The sequence below is a fragment of the Pleurodeles waltl genome, chromosome 12 (genome assembly GCF_031143425.1).
Source record: "Pleurodeles waltl isolate 20211129_DDA chromosome 12, aPleWal1.hap1.20221129, whole genome shotgun sequence".
Lineage (NCBI taxonomy): Eukaryota > Metazoa > Chordata > Amphibia > Caudata > Salamandridae > Pleurodeles > Pleurodeles waltl.
Window position 1 is genome coordinate 683,707,043 of NC_090451.1, and position 22,179 is coordinate 683,729,221.

General features: G+C 44.1%; 1 protein-coding gene across 1 annotated transcript in view; it reads left to right on the forward strand.

Annotated features, from left to right (window-relative positions):
• The window catches only part of DNAH2 (dynein axonemal heavy chain 2), a 1,666,550-nt gene that overhangs the window by 816,759 nt on the left and 827,612 nt on the right, over window positions 1-22,179 (forward strand). Inside the window, exons 34-36 of the mRNA XM_069218683.1 lie at window positions 16,544-16,654; window positions 16,948-17,136; window positions 17,264-17,367. Of these exons, the coding sequence (XP_069074784.1) occupies window positions 16,544-16,654; window positions 16,948-17,136; window positions 17,264-17,367 (404 nt within the window). The remainder of the gene's footprint in view (window positions 1-16,543; window positions 16,655-16,947; window positions 17,137-17,263; window positions 17,368-22,179) is intronic.

The following is a 22,179-nucleotide window of genomic DNA, read 5'->3' on the forward strand; positions in this document are numbered from 1 at the left end:
CCGCCTCAGCCCTTTCAACCAGTTAATGCACCTCTAATGGATTGTTCTTTACCACCTGTAAGGAAATGCCTCCTTGGCATGGTTACCCCCTGACATTTTGCCTTTTGCTGATGCCAGTTATGATTGAAAGTGTGCTGGGACCCTGCTAACCAGGCCTCAGCACCAGTGCTCTTTCCCTAAACTGTACCTTTGCTTGCACAATTGACAAAGCCCTGGCACTCAGATAAGTCCCTTGTAAATGGTACCCCTGGTACCAAGGGCCCTGATGCCAGGGAAGGTCTCTAAGGGCTGCAGCATGTCTTATGCCACCGGGGAGCCCTCACTCAGCACATGCACACTGCCTCACAGCTTGTGTGTGCTGGTGGGGAGAAAATGACTAAGTCGACATGGCACTCCTCTCAGAGTGCCATGCCAGCCTCACACTGCCTGTGGCATAGGTAAGTCACCCCTCTAGCAGGCCTCACATCCCTAAGGCAGGGAGCGCTATACCACAGGTGAGGGCATATGTGCATGAGCGCTATGCCCCACAGTGTCTAATCAAAACCTTAGACATTGTAAGTGCAGGGTAGCCATAAGAGTATGTGGTCTGGGAGTTTGTCAAACACGAACTCCACAGTTCCATAATGGCTACACTGAAATGTGGGAAGTTTAGTATCAAACTTCTCAGCACAATAAATGCACAATGATACAAGTGTGGAATTTATTGAAAAATGCACCCAGATGGCATCTTAGAGATGCCCTCTGAATACCAATCAGACTTCTAGTGTTGGGCTGACCAGTTTCTGCCAGCCTGCTGCAACCAGACGAGTTGCTGGCCACATGGGGAGAGTGCCTTTGTCACTCTGTGACCAGGAACAAAACCTGTACTGGGTGGAGGTGCTTCTCACCTCCCGCTGCAGGAACTGTAACACCTGGCGGTGAGCCTCAAAGGCTCACCCCTTTTGTTACAGTGCCACCGGGCATCCCAGCTAGTGGAGTGTCAGGACAGCCCCTAAGGTGCCCTTACCTGAGGTGACACCTGCGTTTAGAAATCCTCCATCTTAGTTTTGTACGATTCCCCAAATAGGATTAGGGATCTGCCCCCCTCCCCTCAGGGAGGAGGCACAAAGAGGGTGTAGCCACTCTCCAGGACAGTAGCCATTGGCTACTGCCCACAGACCTAAACACACTCCTAAATTTAGTATTTAGGGGCACTCCAGAACCCACAAAATCAGATTCCTGCAACCTGAACCAAGAAGAAGGACTGCTGACCTGAAAGCCCTGCAGAGACGACGGAGACGACAACTGCTTTGGCCCCAGCCCTACCGGCCTGTCTCCTGACTCAAAGAAAACTGCAACAGCAAAGAATCGGACAGGGACCAGCGACCTCTGAAGCCTCAGAGGACTGCCCTGAACCTAAGGACCAAGAAACTCCCGTGAGCAGTGGCTCTGCTCAATTTCCACAACAACTTTGCAACTTTCTTGGAACTTTAAAGAACTTAACTCTTCCCGCCGGAAGCGTGAGACTTCACACTCTGCACCCGATGCCCCGGCTCGAGATCCAGAGAACCAACACCACAGGGAGGACTCCCCGGAGACTGCGACCCCGTGAGTAGCCCAAGACGACCCCTTTGGACCCCCACAGCGACGCCAGCAGAGAGAATCTACAGGGAGTGCAGAATTATTAGGCAAGTTGTATTTTTGAGGATTAATTTTATTATTGAACAACAACCATGTTCTCAATGAACCCAAAAAACTCATAAATATCAAAGCTGAATATTTTTGGAAGTAGTTTTTAGTTTGTTTTTAGTTTTAGCTATGTTAGGGGTTTATCTGTGTGTGCAGGTGACTATTACTGTGCATAATTATTAGGCAACTTAACAAAAAACAAATATATACCCATTTCAATTATTTATTATTACCAGTGAAACCAATATAACATCTCAACATTCACAAATATACATTTCTGACATTCAAAAACAAAACAAAAACAAATCAGTGACCAATATAGCCACCTTTCTTTGCAAGGACACTCAAAAGCCTGCCATCCATGGATTCTGTCAGTGTTTTGATCTGTTCACCATCAACATTGCGTGCAGCAGCAACCACAGCCTCCCAGACACTGTTCAGAGAGGTGTACTCCTTGTAAATCTCACATTTGATGATGGACCACAGGTTCTCAATGGGGTTCAGATCAGGTGAACAAGGAGGCCATGTCATTAGATTTCCTTCTTTTATACCCTTTCTTGCCAACCACGCTGTGGAGTACTTGGACGCGTGTGATGGAGCATTGTCCTGCATGAAAATCATGTTTTTCTTGAAGGATGCAGACTTCTTCCTGTACCACTGCTTGAAGAAGGTGTCTTCCAGGAACTGGCAGTAGGACTGGGAGTTGAGCTTGACTCCATCCTCAACCCGAAAAGGCCCCACAAGCTCATCTTTGATGATACCAGCCCAAACCAGTACTCCACCTCCACCTTGCTGGCGTCTGAGTCGGACTGGAGCTCTCTGCCCTTTACCAGTCCAGCCACGGGCCCATCCATCTGGCCCATCAAGACTCACTCTCATTTCATCAGTCCATAAAACCTTAGAAAAATCAGTCTTGAGATATTTCTTGGCCCAGTCTTGACGTTTCAGCTTGTGTGTCTTGTTCAGTGGTGGTCGTCTTTCAGCCTTTCTTACCTTGGCCATGTCTCTGAGTATTGCACACCTTGTGCTTTTGGGCACTCCAGTGATGTTGCAGCTCTGAAATATGGCCAAACTGGTGGCAAGTGGCATCGTGGCAGCTGCACGCTTGACTTTTCTCAGTTCATGGGCAGTTATTTTGCGCCTTGGTTTTTCCACACGCTTCTTGCGACCCTGTTGACTATTTTGAATGAAACGCTTGATTGTTCGATGATCACGCTTCAGAAGCTTTGCAATTTTAAGAGTGCTGCATCCCTCTGCAAGATATCTCTCTATTTTTGACTTTTCTGAGCCTGTCAAGTCCTTCTTTTGACCCATTTTGCCAAAGGAAAGGAAGTTGCCTAATAATTATGCACACCTGATATAGGGTGTTGATGTCATTAGACCACACCCCTTCTCATTACAGAGATGCACATCACCTAATATGCTTAATTGGTAGTAGGCTTTCGAGCCTATACAGCTTGGAGTAAGACAACATGCATGAAGAGGATGATGTGGTCAAAATACTCATTTGCCTAATAATTCTGCACTCCCTGTAGAGGCTCCCCCTAACCGCGCCTGCCTGCAACAAGGGACCCGACGCCTGGACCAAGCACTGCACCTGCAGCCCCCAGGACCTGAAGGAACTGAACCTCAGAGCAGGAGTGACCCCCAGGTGACCCTCTGCCTAGCCCAGGTGGTGCCTGCACCGCTAGAGTGACCCCCGGGTGCCTCCATTGAAACCAATACAAAACCTGACGCCTGCTTTGCACACTGCACCCGGCCGCCCCTGTGCCGCTGAGGGTGTGTTCTGTTTGCCTACTTGTGTCCCCCTCCAGTGCTCTACAAAACCTCCCTGGTCTGCCCCCGAGGACGCGGGTACTTACCTGCTGGCAGACTGGAACCGGAGTACCCCTGTTCTCCATAGGCACCTATGTGTTTTGGACACCCCTTTGACCTCTGCACCTGACCGGCCCTGAGCTGCTGGTGTGGTAACTTTGGGGTTGCCTTGAACCCTCAACTCTGGGCTGCCTCTGCCCAGGAACTGAGACTTGTAAGTGTCTTACTTACCTCATACTTTATCCAATACTTACCTCCCCCAGGAACTGTTGATTTTTGCACTGTGTCCACTTTTAAAATAGCTTATTGCCATTTTAACAAAAACTGTATATGTTATTGCTCTAATTCAAAGTTCCTAACTTACCTATGTGGAGTACCTTGCATTTTATGTATTTACTTCAAATCTTGAACTTGTGGTTCTAAAAATAAATTAAGAAAATATATTATTCTATATAAAAACTATTGGCCTGGAGTAAACGTCTTTGAGTGTGTGTTCCTCATTTATAGCCTGTGTGTGTGTACAACAAATGCTTAACACTACCCTCTGATAAGCCTACTGCTCGACCACACTACCACAAAATAGAGCATTAGAATTATCTAATTTTGCCACTATCTTACCTCTAAGGGGAACCCTTGGACTCTGTGCACACTATTTCTCACTTTGAAATAGTATATACAGAGCCAACTTCCTACATTTCCCTACTGAAGATCCCAGCTTGAAACCACCTGAAGACATTTGTTTCCCTATATTATTTGACAGAGCATTAAAAAAATTGTCTCCCAAAAGTTTCTATTGAGAAGCAGTCCTTTTCATTTGATTTCAGAAACAAGCCAAAACGCGCCATAAAGTTTATTCCCATCTTAGACCAACTTTCAGAGGAAGGACTATCATGCATGAAAATCATGGCTGTAGTCTCCTCTTTAATATCTTACCTGGGTTAAAAATATAAGGCTTCTCTTCCATCCCCAGCAAGCCCCCTGAATCAAATGAAAACAGATTTGGTAATATCTGCAACAACATGGAGACATTCCTGAAATCCAGCATTGCTGTGTGTGGTGTTATAGACCATTAAAGCAAGCACATAGAAATGATAGCGAAAAGGATTGGTGTTTTTGTGGAGATATATATTAAAATAGTGAATGACAAAGCATTATTATATAGATGTGGTAATTGTAGAACAAGATTAAACAACAAATTGAAAAGCTGCCAGACGTTTGACATCACCAGACAAAGGCCATTGTAGTTGTCTTTGCTAATAGATAGATGCCTCCCTTCAGGTTTGTCACCTTGATTCCGCCAGATGGCAGAAGGGTTATAGTTCAGAGGTGTTGTTGGCTCTATAGCACTTGCTTTCACCTATTGCCCTGTCTAGGGTGTTAGATATGGCTTTTAAAGGGACATACTTGTTCTCCAGTATTGGATCTTTCATAGATTCACATGCTTGAATCATCCCCGTCGTTAAGGTGGGAGCCTCATGGTAACTTCAAATACATATAACAGTAAGTGTAACACACTAGGCCCTAATGGCCCAAATAGGCACCTTTATAGCCTATCCATGTTTTTTTTATAAAAAAGGAACCAAACTTGAGCTACAGCCAATCAGGCGTCAACACCCTCTAGAATACTCCCAACAGCGGCTGTTTCCTTCAGATTTTCTGCCGCACGTCATGTGAAGGGAGTCTCCCTGAGGTCTGCTCAGTTTATTCTTCTGACATGATATTTCCTCTCAGAGAACCCAGCTTTGCAGTGGACAATATGTCCCAACAGACTAAGGCCCTCATTACAACCTTGGTGGTCTTTCAAAAATACCGCCGAGGCTGAGGGAGACAGAATAGAGCCGGTGCCGGCGGTATTTCTGGCTCCCTATTATGACTTTTCCGCTGGGTCAGCTGACGCCAACTGTGTTACCGTCCGCTGGCCCAGCGGAAAAGTCATATCAACATTGCTACCGGCTCGTAATAGAACCAGTGGCAATGCTGATGTGCAGCCGGTGCAGTAGCACCCTTCGCGCATTTCACTGCCCGAAATTCGGGCAGTGAAATGCGCGACAGTGCTATGCCTGGGTCCCCTGCACTGCCCATGCCAAGTGCATGGGCAGTGCAGTGGCGCCCGAGTCCCCCTTACCGCCAGCCTTTCCATGGTGGTGTTTACCGCCGCGGCCAGGCTGGCGGTCGGGGGATTTATAATCCCCAGGGCAGCGGTGCTTGCACTGCTGCCCTAGGGATTATGACCGCCAGGCGAAAGCCTGGCGGTATAGTGGAGGGGCCGGCAGTATGGCAGTGGCTATTGTGCCACGGTATTAATAGCTGGTGTAACACTGCCAGCCTGTTGGCAGTGTTACGGCCAGCTTTACCGCCGGCCGCCAGGGTCGTAATGGGGCCCTAAGAAAGGACTTTTCAGAGACTGTGGCAGTTGTGGGAAGAAAAGACTTCATATTGATGATCCCCACAAGAAATGCATCTACTGCCTGCATCCAGATCACAAGGTGAGAGACTGTAAAATCTGTTGCACCTTCAGTCACAAAACCCTCAAAGACAGTGAGGGTAGGCTTTTGTTGTGGCTCCAAAAACAGAAGGCCATGAAAAATCCAACTTCGGATGAGAGTGAAGCCTCATCTCACACTTCTCACTCTTTAAAAAGACCTTGAGAGTAGGGAAAACTGCCTACAGAGCCTCCAAGATAGATGGCAAAAAAGACGAAATATATCTCTGTGGAAAAACATAAGCGCCAGGAGAGTGCTGCCTCAGGATCAGAGACCCACTTAGGACTCTCAAAAAAGGTTCACTCTGAGCCTACCACACCTGCAGGGAAAAAAGGCAACCTCCCCCACAAGAAGTGCCTCTCTGTCCCTGTCGCCGGAAAAGGGCCCATTAAGATTCTCCTCAGATGCTGCCAAAAAAGGCCCGTAGATGATGACCGTGTTGACAGTCACTGCGACGACGGTAACATCGACGTTTACTACAGCAGTGTATCCGATGATCGTTACGTCGTTGCCACTTTCATCTACGACGATCATTACCGCCAATATCTATAAGAATGCATCGTCGACTACGGAAGCCTCATTGTTCCATCCGTCAACGGTAGCACTCCCGTCGTCGAAACACCTGTCGACGAGGGCGAAGAAGGTATCATTGACGAACACACCAGCGATGACAGCACCATCGACGAGGGAACCATCGACAATGAAAATTCCACCGACAAGGACATCGTCGTCGGGAGAGCTGTTGATGAGGAAATCAGCGGTTTCGTCGGCGCAACCATCGACGACAGTTCCATCTTCAGGAGATTTTATGGTGCAACTGGACTCTGCAAGATTCCTCCCTCTTTCTTTCATCACCATGGGGGAAAAAACACCTCCAATTCTTCCGAGGCATACCTCCCCAAGCAAGGTGTTGCCGTACCCTCCTCAGCATCTCTTGGATGATGACGATGACATTTATTTTCAAGAGGAGGGAATGTTTGGTGCAGCCAGTAGTCCGTTGCAACTACATGTAAAATGCTAGGACCTCAATGAGGATGAAGGGCTGGTCCAGCCAACCTATTAGTCATCTGCACTCCAACAGGGCCCACCATACCCCGCATTGGAGACAGAGGCTTCCTTTCCCATGCCTAGATCCTTAGTGTCCGACCTCCAGGGTATGTTGAAAGACTATTATCGAAGGATTCCACCATCGATGCCGGCGACTCCATCTAGGCCCTACAACCCGCAGATAGCTCTGCAAACCCCTGTTACCAGTCACCCGGGAACGCCACACACAAGCATCCTGTTTATTCAACAACCACAGGATGATCATATCTCTACAGATGAGGAGAGGGAAGAAGGTGAGATAATGGAGACAGCTCCTAGTGAGTGGGATGAATACCTCATCCCTACACCGTCACCACCACCAGCAGGGCCAGTGGATTCACCCCCGGAGGACATTGGGGGCTTCCATAATTTGATGGAAAGGGCGGCCAAAAGATTTGACTTACCCATTATTTCCCAGGAAAATGATTGTTTCTTATACGATTTTAAAGAGCCTTCAAAGAGGTCAGTTAGGGCTATTCCTATAGTGGATTTTCTATGGCAGGAGGGGTTGAAGGCAATGAAAAATCCAGCAACTTTACTTTCCCAGATGCCGTGGCTGGAAAAGAAGTATAAAGCCCCTGATAACTCTCTGGCCTGCTTTGTTTCCCAACCGAAACCGGATTCTGTCATATCTCAGGCGGCGCAACGTCGCTCGAAGAACCCTTTGGCACCAATCACATCACCTCCAGACAGGGATGGACGGCGTTTGGACAATATTTGGGAGAAATTTTCCTCAGTGGCGGCGATTACAGTGAAGGCGGCTAACTCTTTGGCCATCTTGGGCAGGTATGATCGCCAAATGTGGGCAGACATGTCTGCTTATATAGACCTCTTGCCTGAGGATGGCCAGTTAGAGGCAAAGAAGGTGTTACAGGAGGGTGAGCGGATTGCAGCTGAGATCATCGATTGTGCAATCGACATTTCATTGACAGGTTTCCAGCAGCTGGCAGGTGCAGCGGTCTTAGACAAGGGTAGCTGAAGTCTACTTCCTTCCGCCCGGAGGTTCCGAGTAGAATTCTGGACATGGCGTCTGATGGGGAAAGCCTCTTTGGGAAGCATGTGGATGACATGCTGCAAGCCATCAAGACCGACACAGACACAGCGAAATTCCTTGGTACATTACAGTTCAGGAAATAGCCTTTTCGAGGTGCGAGGGGTAGAGGAAGTTACTCCTTTTGGGGTGGTCTCCAACAGTATAGACCGCAGTACCAGTCCTCTCCAGCAGGACCCCGACAGCAATACAGTCAGCAACAGCAGCATTATCGGTTGCCACCTAACCGCTGCTTATAGACACCCTGCAAAGGAAAGATCCGTTGCCCGTGGAAGAGATACCGACAGAAAGCAATGACCGGATGGTCATACCAGCTTCCAACACTACCCGGGGCTCGAGAATTTGGGGTCGCATCACTTCTTACTTCCTTTGATGGTCAAGCATAACATCCGACAGGTGGATGCTGGATATAGTGGCCAAGGGGCATACTCTGGAGTTCGTTCAGAGACCACCAAATATCCCTCCGTCAGGCCCGCCTCCTCCACGATTAAAGCAACTCCTCAAGGAAGTGTATGTGATGCTGCGCAAAGGGGCAATAGAACTGGTCCCAACTCTTCACAGGAACAGGGGATTCTATTCACGCTTCTTTCCGGTAAAGAAACCTTCAGGAGACTATCTCCCCATTCTGGACTTGAGATCATTAAACAAGTTCCTGATGAAGCAGTCGTTCAGGATGGTAACGCTGCAGGACATCTTGCGCCTCTTAAATCCCGGAAATCACATGACATCCCTAAACCTCCAGGATGCGTATTTTCACATCCCAATACATCAAAACCATCGCAAATTCCTCAGGTTCAGGGTAGCTGGTATGCATCTGCAGTTTCGTGTCCTTCCCTTCGGTTTTAAATCGGCCCCCAAAAGACTGGCTTTGAAAGCTTTTTTACCAAGACTTCAAAACTCAGATGTTTTGATCAGGACTGACAATACCACAAGCATGTTTTACCTAAACAAGCAGGGTGGCACAAGGTCTCTACAGCTCTCACAACAAGCTCAGAACATCTGGAAATGGGCCATAGCAAACAACATTTCTCTGAGGGCGGAGCACATGCCAGGACAGACCAACATTCTAGCGGACACTCTGAGCAGGACAATTATCCCGTATCACGCTTGGGAACTAGTCCAGGAGGTTCTCGACCAACTATTCCGGATATGGGGCAGACCAAATCTGGATCTGTTTGCCACATACGAATACAAGAAATGCTCCTATTACGCAAGCTGGCTTCCCCAAAAGGGTCGTGGGGAATGCGTTTTTTATAAGATGGTTAGGGATTTATGCCTGCACTTTTCCTCCGATCCAACTGATACCAAGGGTCATCAGCAAGATGAAGACAGAAGGATGTCGCCTTCTACTAATAGCACCCAGGTGGCCCAGGCAGGTGTGGTTCACAGAACTCCTCATGTTCTTGGAACAGCCACATGTGCTACTCAGACGCTCGCCAACCCTTTTGACCATGCACCAGGGCCAGGTCAGGCATCCAGATCCGTCATCTCTACACTTGTCGGCCTGGCTCCTGAATTCAATGAATATGCCACTTTAGACATCTCATCAGAATGTAGGGCAATCCTATCCAAGGCCAGGGCAGACACCACCAATAAGACTTACAGGCTGAAATGGAAGCGTTTTTGTGTGTGGTGTGCTACAGAAGGAATCCATCCTATCTCTTCGCTTTCAGAGCAAGTACTTCCGTATTTGTTACACTTAGCAAAATCTGGACTCTCGTATTCCTCCATAGGGGTGCACGTGGCAGCAATTTCAAGGTACCGCCGATCTCAAAACACTGCCTCGTTATATTCTACCAGAATTGTGAAACAATTTCTTTGGGGTCTGTTACGAGATTTTCCACTGGTGCGTAAACCTCCACCGTTATGGTTCCTAAATGTGGTGTTGGGCAAACTCATAAAACCCCCTTTTGAGCCAGTCCACAGGAAGGAACTGAAATTCATCTCATGGAAAACGGCATTGTTGCTGGCTCTTACTTCAGCCAAAAGAGTAAGTGACATACTGGCCTTCACCATCAAAGAGCCTTTTCTTCAATTCACCACTACTGGCGTAATTCTTAGGACGAATCCTAAATATATTCCGAAGGTACCCTCAAGTTTCCATTTGAATGAACCAGTCATTTTGAAAACCTTTTTTCCTAACCCGCAGACGGTAGCAGAAAAAACGTTGCACTCGTTGGATATTAAGAGGTGTTTGAAATTTTACCTTCAAAGAACGCAGAACATCCGCAAGTCAGACCAGTTATTTGTGGCCTTTGGAGATGCGAGGAAGGGCTCCTCAGTGTCTAAACAGACTATTGTCAGGTGGATCGGCCTGGAAATCCAATTCTGTCATACTGAAGCCGGTAAATTGCTCCACAGCAAGGTTAGAGCCCACTCTACAAGGGCGGTAGCCATGTCGGCAGCGCTCTTCGCGGGAGTGCCCTTGCAGCATATTTGTAGAGCGGCCACATGGTCCAGCAAACATACTTTCACAAGACACTACTGTGTCAAAGAGACAAATAACATGGACATAGCAGGGGGCAAGCAGTGCTGAGGCATCTATTCCGTTAAAGTGAGCCTCTCTGGTCATCCCACCTTCCACGAAAAAGGTATGTGAACTATGTTTCCTTAATCTGGTCAAGGTACATTTTTCTGCTTCTAATGATTATTGTGGTTATTATTGTTGTAATTAGCTTGATACTTAGCGTGATGTTTATGATTATGATCATTGTGCCTGTTGTTAACTTCCTGTGAAGATTGGTATATTGCTCTTGAATAGTGACTAGGAGTAGGATTACTCCTATTATTATTATTATTATTATTATTATTATTATTATTATTATTGTGATAATACAGCTAGCACCTAGTTAGACAATATTACTGCTCACTACTCTAATTCAAGAATGTGACTCTATGAAAGATCCAATAATGGAGAAGAAAATTGGTTACTTACCTGTAACTGTGGTTCTCCAATATTGGTATCTTTCATAGATTCACATGTGACCCAACCTCCTCCCCTCAGAGGCTCCCCTTAGAGATGAACCTTCTGCTTCACACTTGTACTGAAAATCTGAAGGAAACAGCCTCTGTTGGGAGTATTCTAAAGGGTATTGACGCCTGATTGGCTGTAGCTCAAGTTTGGTTTCTTTTTATAAAAGAACATGGATAGGCTATAAAAGTGCCTTTTTGGGCCATTAGGGCCTAGTGTGTTTCCCTTACTGCTATATGTATTTGAAGTTAAAGTGAGGCTCCCACCTCGATGACGGGGATGATTCAAGCATGTGAATCTATAAAAGATACCAATACTGGAGAACCACAGTTACAGGTAAGTAACTAATTTTCTTCAGCAAACACAGGTATGATGCCTTGCAAGCAGTAAAAACAGACACTGACACATCGAGGTTCCTTGCTTTAGTGAAATGCATGCAAAGCCTCTCTTACTAAAAATGCCATCCTTATGGGCAAGGAGGGACTTATTAACTGGGGACATCAAGTAATATTCATCCAATATTTAATCCCAGTCCTCATTACATTGTGGAAGACCTCAGTCAGGAGGCGAAAAACAAGCAAGGACCCATCAACCAACGAACTAAGACATGGCCAGGCAATCATGACTTCCTGTGCATCATGCTTTTTTAATCTCTCATAGTTGTGGGTCGAGGGGAGTCCAAGCTTATTGAGCTAATCTACCAAGGTTTTGAACATTTTAAAGTATAGGCACGCAATATAACTAATTTCAGAGATGCCACCCATATTTCCAGAGGAAGAGCCTCATTTACATGTGGAAACTCTGTGATTAGACATTATGATCTTACTTAGAAAGGAAGCCATAGAACCAGTGCGGAAACGTTTTTCCTTATTTTCAAGAAAAGGAAGAGGTGGTGCCACATCTTTGATTTAAGACCACTAAACAAATTCATAAAGAAGCACAGTTTCAGGACGATATCACTTCTTGACATCCTTCAGTCTATCACCTGCAAAGATATTCTGTGGTTATTGGTGGATGACCAATGCTATCAAGGCTCTTCTCTTTGGTCTTAAATTAGCTCCAGAGCATTTACAAATTGTCTGGCACTTGTGACAGCCCATAAAGGACATCAAGGGGTGAGTTTTCTGTACGTGGACAACTGAGTTATCCAAGCTCTTTCACTTGGAGAACTAACTGAAGCAGTCAATACTAGCAAGAGGAAAGCAAATATCACCTCTTTGCAAAAAAAACTCTGCTTCTAGAGGCAAGCATCTGTGTAAAACCTGTAAAATGTTACCCTTCAGAGGAATAAAGGGAAAGACTATTGTCATTGGTGAAGGACATCCTTGCAAAATCACAGTAAGACTCGTTAGAGACAATTTAAATAACTAATAGGGATGATGTCTTCCTGTATTTCTGTAATTCTGCATTGTCACTTGAAAATGAGACCACTCCAAGAACAGTTGGATATGGAATGTAAACGAGTCTCAGGACTATGTGCCAAACATTCTAATAACTTCAGAAATCAATCAGGCCTTAACTTACTAAATGAATACAGGAAATATATATGAAAGTCAACATCTTTACACTATAGAACTGCAATTCCATTTAATGATTAATGCGTCAGAGAAATGTTGAACTGCTCATCTGCAGACTGAGCAGCTGATGGACTCCTCAGGAACAAAATCTGCACACAAGTATTCTGGTCCTAAATGTAGTCAGGCTTGCCTTGAAATAATTGTTTTTGCTCACATAATGGAGTACTTAGAAGGACATATTACTCTTTTTATAAAATAAAACATGGAGGAACAAAATCAAAAGCACTGCCTTAGAAAGCTCTGTTCTAAAACATGGACTCACACTAACATGGTAGCATGTGCCATGGCTGCAGAACATCATGGTATATTCCATAAGCAGAGGTAATGCATATCATCACGGATGGGAAGTGCATATAAGACAACAACAGTTGGTGTTTCAAAAGTGGGTTATGCCTCCTTTGGATCCCTTCAGAATGCTAAACAACACCAAATGCCAAACCTTCACCAGCAGATGGTGCTGTTTTTTTGGACTTAAGGGGAAGTGCTCCTGATTCATTGATCAGGAACATTTCCCTACACGTTTTCCTCAGTTACTCTTTTCACAAGAGTTTTTGTATCTGAAGAAAGAACCATGCATCCTACTACTAATAGCACCTGCTTGGGTAAGGCACTTTTGAGACACAAGCATTTGGGATCATTCAATAAAAACACCAATCCCATTTATACTGGCCCCATAGAACCAAGGCGAAGCTTTACATCACAGTTTCCCCTGCCTACACCTGACTGCCGGGATGCTTCAAACATAGTCATAGTTTCCTCAACATCTCATGATGCTGCCAAACAACTCTGCAAGTGGCTAGGGTAGCTTCCACTCTGAAGGCCTAGTGCTTGAAATGGAAACCCTTCTGTATTTGGGCCTCTTCTCAAGGCTTTCATCCCCTAAAAATGTGCCCTCATGAGATATTGCTATACCTTCTACGCCTGGCAGAGTTGGGCTTAAAGTATTCCGTAGTTAGGCTACATCTGGCAGCTATCTCAATGTGTTTTAGGACTTCAATTGCCCCATCTCTATTCTTGACTAGAGTAGTGAAAGAATTATTTAATGGACTTTTCTGCACCTTTACCACCTTTCAAAAAGCCACTGATTTGGGAGCTCAAAACTATTGGATGGGCTCTGACTTTATTAAAGGCCCTTTCAATCCCATTACATAAGAAATCTCTTATAATGCTTTTGTGGAAAACATCATTTCTTTTGGCCATAACGTTCAGAAAGCGCACACGCTTTTAAAATTCAGGCGTTTTCATTTTCCATTTATCTGACGTTTGATAAAAACTAGGGAACTCTTTCAAAACTTCTTTGATTCATACCCAAGATGCCACTGTTATTCCATCTAAATGGGAAAAAACATTTACCAGCCATATTTCTCAACTATCTAACACCACTGAAAAAGTACTATATTCGTAGACCTTAAATGCCATTTGACGTTTTACATCAATAGTATGAAAGACTTTTGCAAATTAGATTTTGTTTCTTATCAAAATTCCAACAATAGTTGCCTTCTTGTAAAAAAAAATAAAAAAAAAAATTGCTCAACGCTTCATATCTTGCTGTCACTTTCTATTATGCTAAAACTTGATGACCTCTCAGACAGAGGATTGAAAATCACTACATTAGAGGCATGGTGGTCAAAGCAGAACTTTTCATTGTAGTGCACCTTATGGACATATGCAAAACAGCAAAATTGGTGGCTGGGCATACCTTTGCTAGATGTTATTGTCCAGATAGCCTGCCAAAGACTGAAATGACAGTTGGACTAGTGGTCCTGCGCAACCTGTTTTGTTAAGGTGAACATAATTTCCTCCTGTGCTTACTGTATGGTGTAACTTACTGCATTAGTTATGTTAATTCATACATGTGAATATGCCAAGGATCCAGTGCTGGAGAAGAAATATGTACTTACCTTTAACTACAGCTCTTCAGAATTGGTACCTTTCATAAATGTAAATGCACCTGCCCTCCTCCTGTTTCATGAGGCTACCAGTAGTTCCTAATCTGACTGTTGGTGGCTCTCAGGAAGGTTGTGGCTCTGAGACTCTGTACCTGAGTGACCGGAGGTTGGATCAGAAATTAGGTGGATCGGCTACAAAAAGTCCATGGCTGCTTTCAATTTTATTTTCTCTGTTAGTGTACTGCTGTGTTAACATAGACTTGAGACGCAATGAAAGATACCAATCCTAAAGAACTGTAGTTAATAGTAGGTAACTTTTCTTGTAGCCTATTTGTCACTTAAAATCTTGTAGAGTTCTGAGGGCTACTTCTTTTGAGTTTGGCAGTCTCTATGAACACAATATTTTGACATCTCTAGGAACACAATATTTTGACATGTTTTATTTAGACTGGCATCAGTAGACATATACATAGCCTCCCTACGGGAGGTTTCAGTTGGAGTTGTTGGCTGTCTGCAAATTCGATCATCGGAAATGCCATTCCAATGTGCATTTTAATTTTTTTTGCAATATTTATAAAATACTGAATTGCTAATTCATACCGCTTCTTGCATCACACTGCAAAGCTGATTTTATCAGACTGTATCTAAATTGCCTTGCTGTGGGGAAATTTTAATTGAGCTATGTGAAATTAAGGTCACTATTAATCTGCCTTTACAGTGTAAGTAACTTAATAGATAATATAATGCCAAGCATGGATCTGTCCCATTTAAACAGTATTGTTCTATTCTTAGCTCAGAGTTACTGGATGTTTTCATCTATTCATTGTCTGTGTTGAATGTATTCTACAATGTTTTATACGTTGTCTTTATGGTATGAATGATTCCAAAAAAAACTACATTTAATGATGGTGCTTCCTCTGTTAATTTATGTTTCCCTAACATGAGAAGCGGAAGCAGGAATTACTCAAGATTACATAATACATGTGTTCAAGCCAATCCACCTACCCCCAGGTGTCACTACAATTGTCACATCTGCATTTCTGCTGTCAAGCAATTCCCAAAGAATATTCTGAAGTGATATCATTGGGTTCTGTAAAAGTGAAGGGGGAACTGCAAAGATAAGGACATACATGGCTTTACTGAATAGAGCTTTAAAATGTATTTCATTTTGTTGGTTGGTTGCTCTTTCACGCACTACTAAATATTTATGATTAGCCTTGTCCACATAGGACTTTTGCAGACTTGGCCCAGATGGGAATTGAGGATGACAGGTTTTAACTGCATTTGTCTAGTCAATTTCTTTGTATTTGTATTTGAATTTCTATCTTTATCATAATGGTAGTTGAAGAGAGTCTGGTCCTTACCTGTTCAACCTTCAACTGATGAAAAACCTGCCTGAAAAGTAAGATTTTTCAGAGACTCAAGCTTAAGTTGTCATGGGTTGCAGCAGTATGTACGTTTCTGAAGGTTGAAAGAACCTTTCCAGGCAGAACACCTCACGGTTCACGAACAGTTTGAATCCAGTTATTTTCAACACAGGAAATCAGTTGAAGCCTAAGGGTTGTATGTTTCATGAGAATGCATCTCATTTTTTTCTCACATGTTCTGAATGATTTGGCAATTTTGAAGTGTATTTCTTGGGAAGGCCAATGTAGACAGGGCTAGATTTTCTCAAAGCCTGTACACTGATTCAAGTGGAGAACTGAGAAAGTTTTTTAAAGAATGTTTAGTTGATGATTTCCCACCCCGCCCCCTCTTTATTTGGGGATACACATGTTGTTGCTTGCTATGCTTCAGGGACCTTGAGTGATTTGTCAGTATAGTGTTTGAGTAACCTGGCATTACTTAATGTTATGCAAAAATTTTACACTGCTCTTTCATATCCCCTCCTCCCAACATTAATATAATTGAACAGGATATTGGAGGAAGGGCATTTTGTGTGGTTAAATGTTTCTGGCCTTTGATCAATAATCTTTGGATGTGTGATTACTGTTCCCTCTCAGATGGTCATCACTGCTAGTCAAATCCAGTGGACAACTGATGTCACAAAGTCACTCGTAAGTGCCAAGGAGCGAGCAGACAAGAAGTTTCTCAAGGTCATGAAAAAGAAGCAGGTAAGGTACTTAGTTCCAAGGCCAGAGCTCTTATACTTATTATCTAAGATCTACAGCTAGTATGTATGCTTGGCAGGAAATAGCCATTTAAGATGTGTTTATTATAGGCCCCCGTATAGTGATGTTTGCAATTCTTCTTCTAATATGAAATAGCAAATTAATAAGCAATCTTGCCATGAAGGTGTTGATCAGATCATAATATGTGCTTCTTTTCTGCAGTGCAATCCTATATTGGCCTTGTGTGTATTATGGATTGAAGGAACTTGCCTTATGGTTTGTTTGCTCCCTGGCAGGTATCCTTGTTAAATAAGTACTCTGAATCTATCCGAGGAAACCTGAGTAAGATCTTACGTCTGAAGATTGTTGCCCTGGTAACAGTGGAAGTCCATGCCAGGGATGTAATCGAAAAGATGCTGAAGAGCGGGTGCATGGATGTTACATCATTTGAGTGGCTCAGCCAGCTTCGTCTTTACTGGGACAAGGTAAGATTGTTGCATATCTCTTACCTTCTCCTTCCCGTCTCCAACTTTGAAAAGAAAGTGTTGCTCTTCTTGTAAATATTTTTCCTCTGTGAGGCAGTTTAATATCTCTTTTTTTACTTCTTGACAGGATGTGGATGACTGCATCATTCGGCAAACCAATACTCAGTTCCAGTATGGCTATGAATACCTGGGTAACTCAGGTCGCTTGGTCATCACCCCACTCACAGACAGGTAGAGTCTCTAGAGCGGTTGCATTGAACTTTTTTTTCTTGGTGACTAACGTTCAAGAGTCCGGGGCAGGGCTTGAGAGGAAATCTTTCACAGTGTTCTTGTTTTATTGAAAATCCATTAGCAACATAGGATTCCTTGTCCAAAGTCAAAAGTGAAATGAGGTTTCACTAACACAGTGGGTGTCACATTACTTAACAGTGAATATGTTGTCAATTATTTAGTGTTAATGTAATAATCACCGACAAGCATGAAAACAAAAGTCGTCCGTAGGCGCTCATTCTGCCAGTGGCAGGGAAGTTGCAATACTTGGCACAAATATCTTGTAAAAAATTCTGCCCTAGCATATGTGACAATCCATTTCATGGTCAAACATTGTTCTCAACTATTTTTCCTTTACAGTTCTCTTCAGATATTCAGAGCCTTCACCCCATAAGGTGTAAAAAAAAAAAGGTCCTTTTAGGACCACTTCCCCCCAGAGGACTAGGTAATGGGTGCTCCGGGATAGTCAGAGGACATAAGTGCTTTCATGTTTAGGCTCTCACACAATTGTTTTCATAAATTCATAATGCATGAATTATTCCCAGCCATCAGGTTTGGAACAAGGTTGGGTTGAGGTGACTAGGGGGTGAGGATGGGTATCAATCCAAGAATGTGAAACTATAGAAATTTACAGTGCTGGACAACTGAAGCTAGAGGTAATTACTTTCCTTCTCCTTATGCCCCACTGTCTTCAGACTTATTAGTGAGACAACCAATTGGGGTGCCTGAAATGATAGGAGTACCCTTCACTGTTATTCCATCTCTATGGATGCACTCCACCACAATCAGCTTGGAAACTATTCTACTGAAGGCACAGGCTCACACCAATTAATCCTCTTGTTTTCAGTGGCAAGTCTTTGTTATTGTACCTGCAATGTCTGTAAGTACATAAAATGCAATAACTACAGCCTTCCAATGCAACTATCTTCTTCTAAAATTGTACAAGAAGCATTGTTTTTAAAACACAGCAATTGTCTTGTCCTCAAAAAGCAACTAGGGACCTAAAATGGTTTGGTGTGACTTGTGAGGCTAAGTTAATTAGTAATAAAATACATTCTAACACGCCGTACGTACATACATATTCCTGGTCTCTTCACTGGATCAATTACAATAAAACAAAAAAGACTTATTTTTAATTTTTCTTTCCATTTCAGAAAGGTGCCTCCTTCTCCAGCTGTATAATGTTTTGTATACTTGCTCTTTGCAAATGAATCTTCCTACAGAAGGCTGCTGTTTGTTAATACTTTCATGCCTTATTATCGATTTGTTCTCAAAACCATGGATTAGAGCATATTTGACATGAAGGTCTGCAAAAACCTTTTTCCTTAAGTACCATTTCTAGCATTTCTTTGTTTTTGTGATGGTATTGGTTGCACACTGTTATACCTGTCAGCCTTCATTGGTCTTCCCTCAAACTTTTTGCCATCATCCTTCTAATTGTCTGAATTTGGTTTCGCTGACCTTAGGGCTCTGTGCAGTTTACCACTGTTAACCAGTGCTAAAGTGCTTGTGCTCACTCCCTAAACCATGGTAACATTGACTTACACCTGATTGGCATATCTAATTTACTTATAGGTCTCTGTTAAAACGGTATTCCATATTTCCACAGCCTGTAAATTAAATGCTTCTAATGGGCCTGCAGGACTTATTGTGCCACCCGCTTAAGTAGTTCCTTAAAACATGTCCCACATCCTCCATTGCAGCCGGTATGCAGTTTTAAACTGCCAATTCAATTTGACAAAATAACCCCCTCGCCATGTCTAGAACTCTCCTTTTTTTGCATACAGGTCACCCCTAAAGTAGGCTCTAGGTCACCCATATAGGGCAGGGCGCACTGTAATTAAAAGGTTAGGCATGTACTTTAAGGTTTTGCATTTCCTAGCAGTGAACAACTTCTAAATCTGTATTTCACTGCTGTGAGACGTAACTACATGTATTACGTTCTAACATTTGATTGGGAGCAGATAGGAAATTCATGCTTGGTATCTAAGAGAATGTAATTTAAAAGCACCTTTAATGGAAAATTTGGATTTTAAGTCACAATTATTAAAATACCACTATTAGAAAGTTGCTATTTTTCTGCCCCAGCCATTTTGTGACTGCAGCCTGTTCCTGGGTTACATGACTAAGTATAGTTGTATAGTTGAGAGTTATACTTACTCCCTAATTACGACTAATTGACCGCTTTAGCGGCAGTCAGACCGCCACATTATGACCGTGGCAGTCAGGCCACGGTCGGACAGCCAGCACTGACACTTTCCCTCCACTGGAGGGACTGGTGGTGCTGGTGGTCCTAATCCACCAGGGCAGCGCTGCATGCAGCGCCACCCTAGGGATTGCAACCCCCATCTCTGCCAGCTTTTACATGGATGTTGCACTACCATGTAAAAGCTGGTGGAGACAGGGTGCAGGGGGGCCCATGGGGGCCTCTGCACTGCCCATGCACTTGGCATGGGCAGTGCAGGGGCCTTCGTGGACAGCCCCCTTGCGCTTTTCACTGTCTGCATTGCAGACATTGAAAAGCACGTTGGGTGCTGTTGCACCCTACACACCGCAACATTGCTGCCGGATAAATTATGAGCCGCCGTCAATGTTGTGGGCTGTTCCCCGCTGGGCCAGTGGGCAGAAACACTGTTTCCACTTGCTGACCCAGCAGAGAACTCCTAATGGGGTCTGCGGGAAGGGGGCCGCACGGGTGGCAACCTGACCGTGGGAGTTTGACAGGCGGCCTTTTCCGCCCGCCAAACACTAAATGACCCCCTTGGTTTATTCCTTCCTACACCCACACAATAAGGGTATTAGGTATGCCTGAATGAGCATCACTGGCAGGATGGGAGGGCAGAGATGGGCACAGCCCCACTTACAAATCAATAGGTTGTGTCTGCCTTCACCCAAACAACTTGACACTACCTCATGGTGCCTGTAGTCAGGCAGGAGCCAGGCAGGGTAGGTAGGAAATTCCAAACATTTCAAAGAGGATCTCAAGAAACTTCTCCCTACTTCAAAGAAGGTACAAGGTATACAAATATTACCCTCAAACCCACTCTTACGTTAACTTTCTGGACCAGTGGAAGGACACTGAGAACTACCTGCTGCTCTTCCCTGCTGCATACTTCAGAAGACTGCCTTGCTGCACCTTGAAGGACTTTTCTGCTTCCTGAAGCTGCCCTGAATGCTCACAAGCCTGCCCTACTGCTAGAGCCCTGTTCCACTGCTTGAAGCCAGGACTACCAGAGTGACCCCAAGGGCTAGTTGGCTGGCCTCCTGATCAGAGCCTCAGGGACAGAAAAGGCTCCAGCCATCTTGAGCCTGCACCTGGACTCAGCCGGAATGAGTCCTGACCCTCTACGTGGTGCCTCTATAGTCCTAGACCCTTGGAAGTGGTGTGAAAGGTGCCCAGATAGCCAAAATCCAAAACTTGTGATTTAAAAAATTTTGAACTAAAAAGTGCTGGGAGAACAGAGAAAAGGCTGGGAACTATGTGCCCGTTAGTACGCCCAACGTGCATTGCCAGAGGGCCTGACTGTGTGGCAGCTTCTACTGCATTGTATTCCGCAGCAGCAATTCCTGTTCACCAGTCCTTTGCAGAAGGGTTATCCGGCCTCACAGAATTACTGTTTGTGTACTGCATAAATACCTTACACATTGCATCGAAGATAAGCCTGACTGTTTATGTTTCAAGCTACCTGAGGGTTAAGCGCCAGTTAATTTTGTGACATCTGTGGTTCAGCTTGACAGGGATTGTGGCTGTTGATTAAGCATGGTTAACACCCCACTTTATCAACAGTCTAATTTTTCACACTGGTGTTCAGTGGTGGATGCCACTGCTTGTGTTTGTACAGTACCAAACAGTGATGTGTGTAACACAAAAATCCCATATAAATAATTTGATATCTAAGGTAAAGTGACGGATATACCACCAGCCGTATTACGAGTTCATTATATCCTATGGAACTCGTAATCGGCTGGTGGTATATCTGTCACTTTACCGTCACTTTTGGGACGGATTACCACCTCCTCCAAAGTTGTAATAACCCCCTAAGTCTGAATATAGAAATATGCACTGCAGCGTTGTCCAGTGGATCACCAAAGATGAGGCCACCTCCTTGGTCTCCACTTGCAGCCTTGCCCCACTGAACTTTACTTTCTCAGACAATTTTTGCCAAAATGTCTTCTAAGCCCAAAGGTGAACACCAACTGGGCCTAATCCACTTCTTGTATCCGGACTGCACTGCATCACCTTTGCCCATATTTTTCAATTTTTACCTGGTCTCCCATAACTAGATGTCTGCAGTTGATGCTTTGATATTTTTGCTGCTAATTTTTACAGTAAACATTAAAAATGTATAACTCTGCTTCTACTAATTGGATTTTTGTCATTTTGGTGTCAAAGGATTTATTATAATTTATTCTATCTTGTAAATAGGTGTAAATAGGTGTGGGACTTTACTGATATTGTGTGGTTACTGTATTACTGTTTATGTGCTGCATAATACTTTATACATTGCCTCCAAGGTAAGCCTAGCTGATTTTGTGCCAAGTGGCAACCACAGATTAATTCAGTTACTTTTGTGGTTAACCCTGACAAGGATTGTGGCTGTTGCTTGAGCAGTGTTAAAACCCCCCTCAACCAAAAACCGAATTTCTCACAAACATCTTCCCACTGAGCCATAGCACCAGCTTTATGGAGGTAGCAAAGGTGAAATCCAACATTCTCTAACCCATTTTGATATCAATGTAGTGATATTGCATGATAGTTGACCTTCAGTTGGC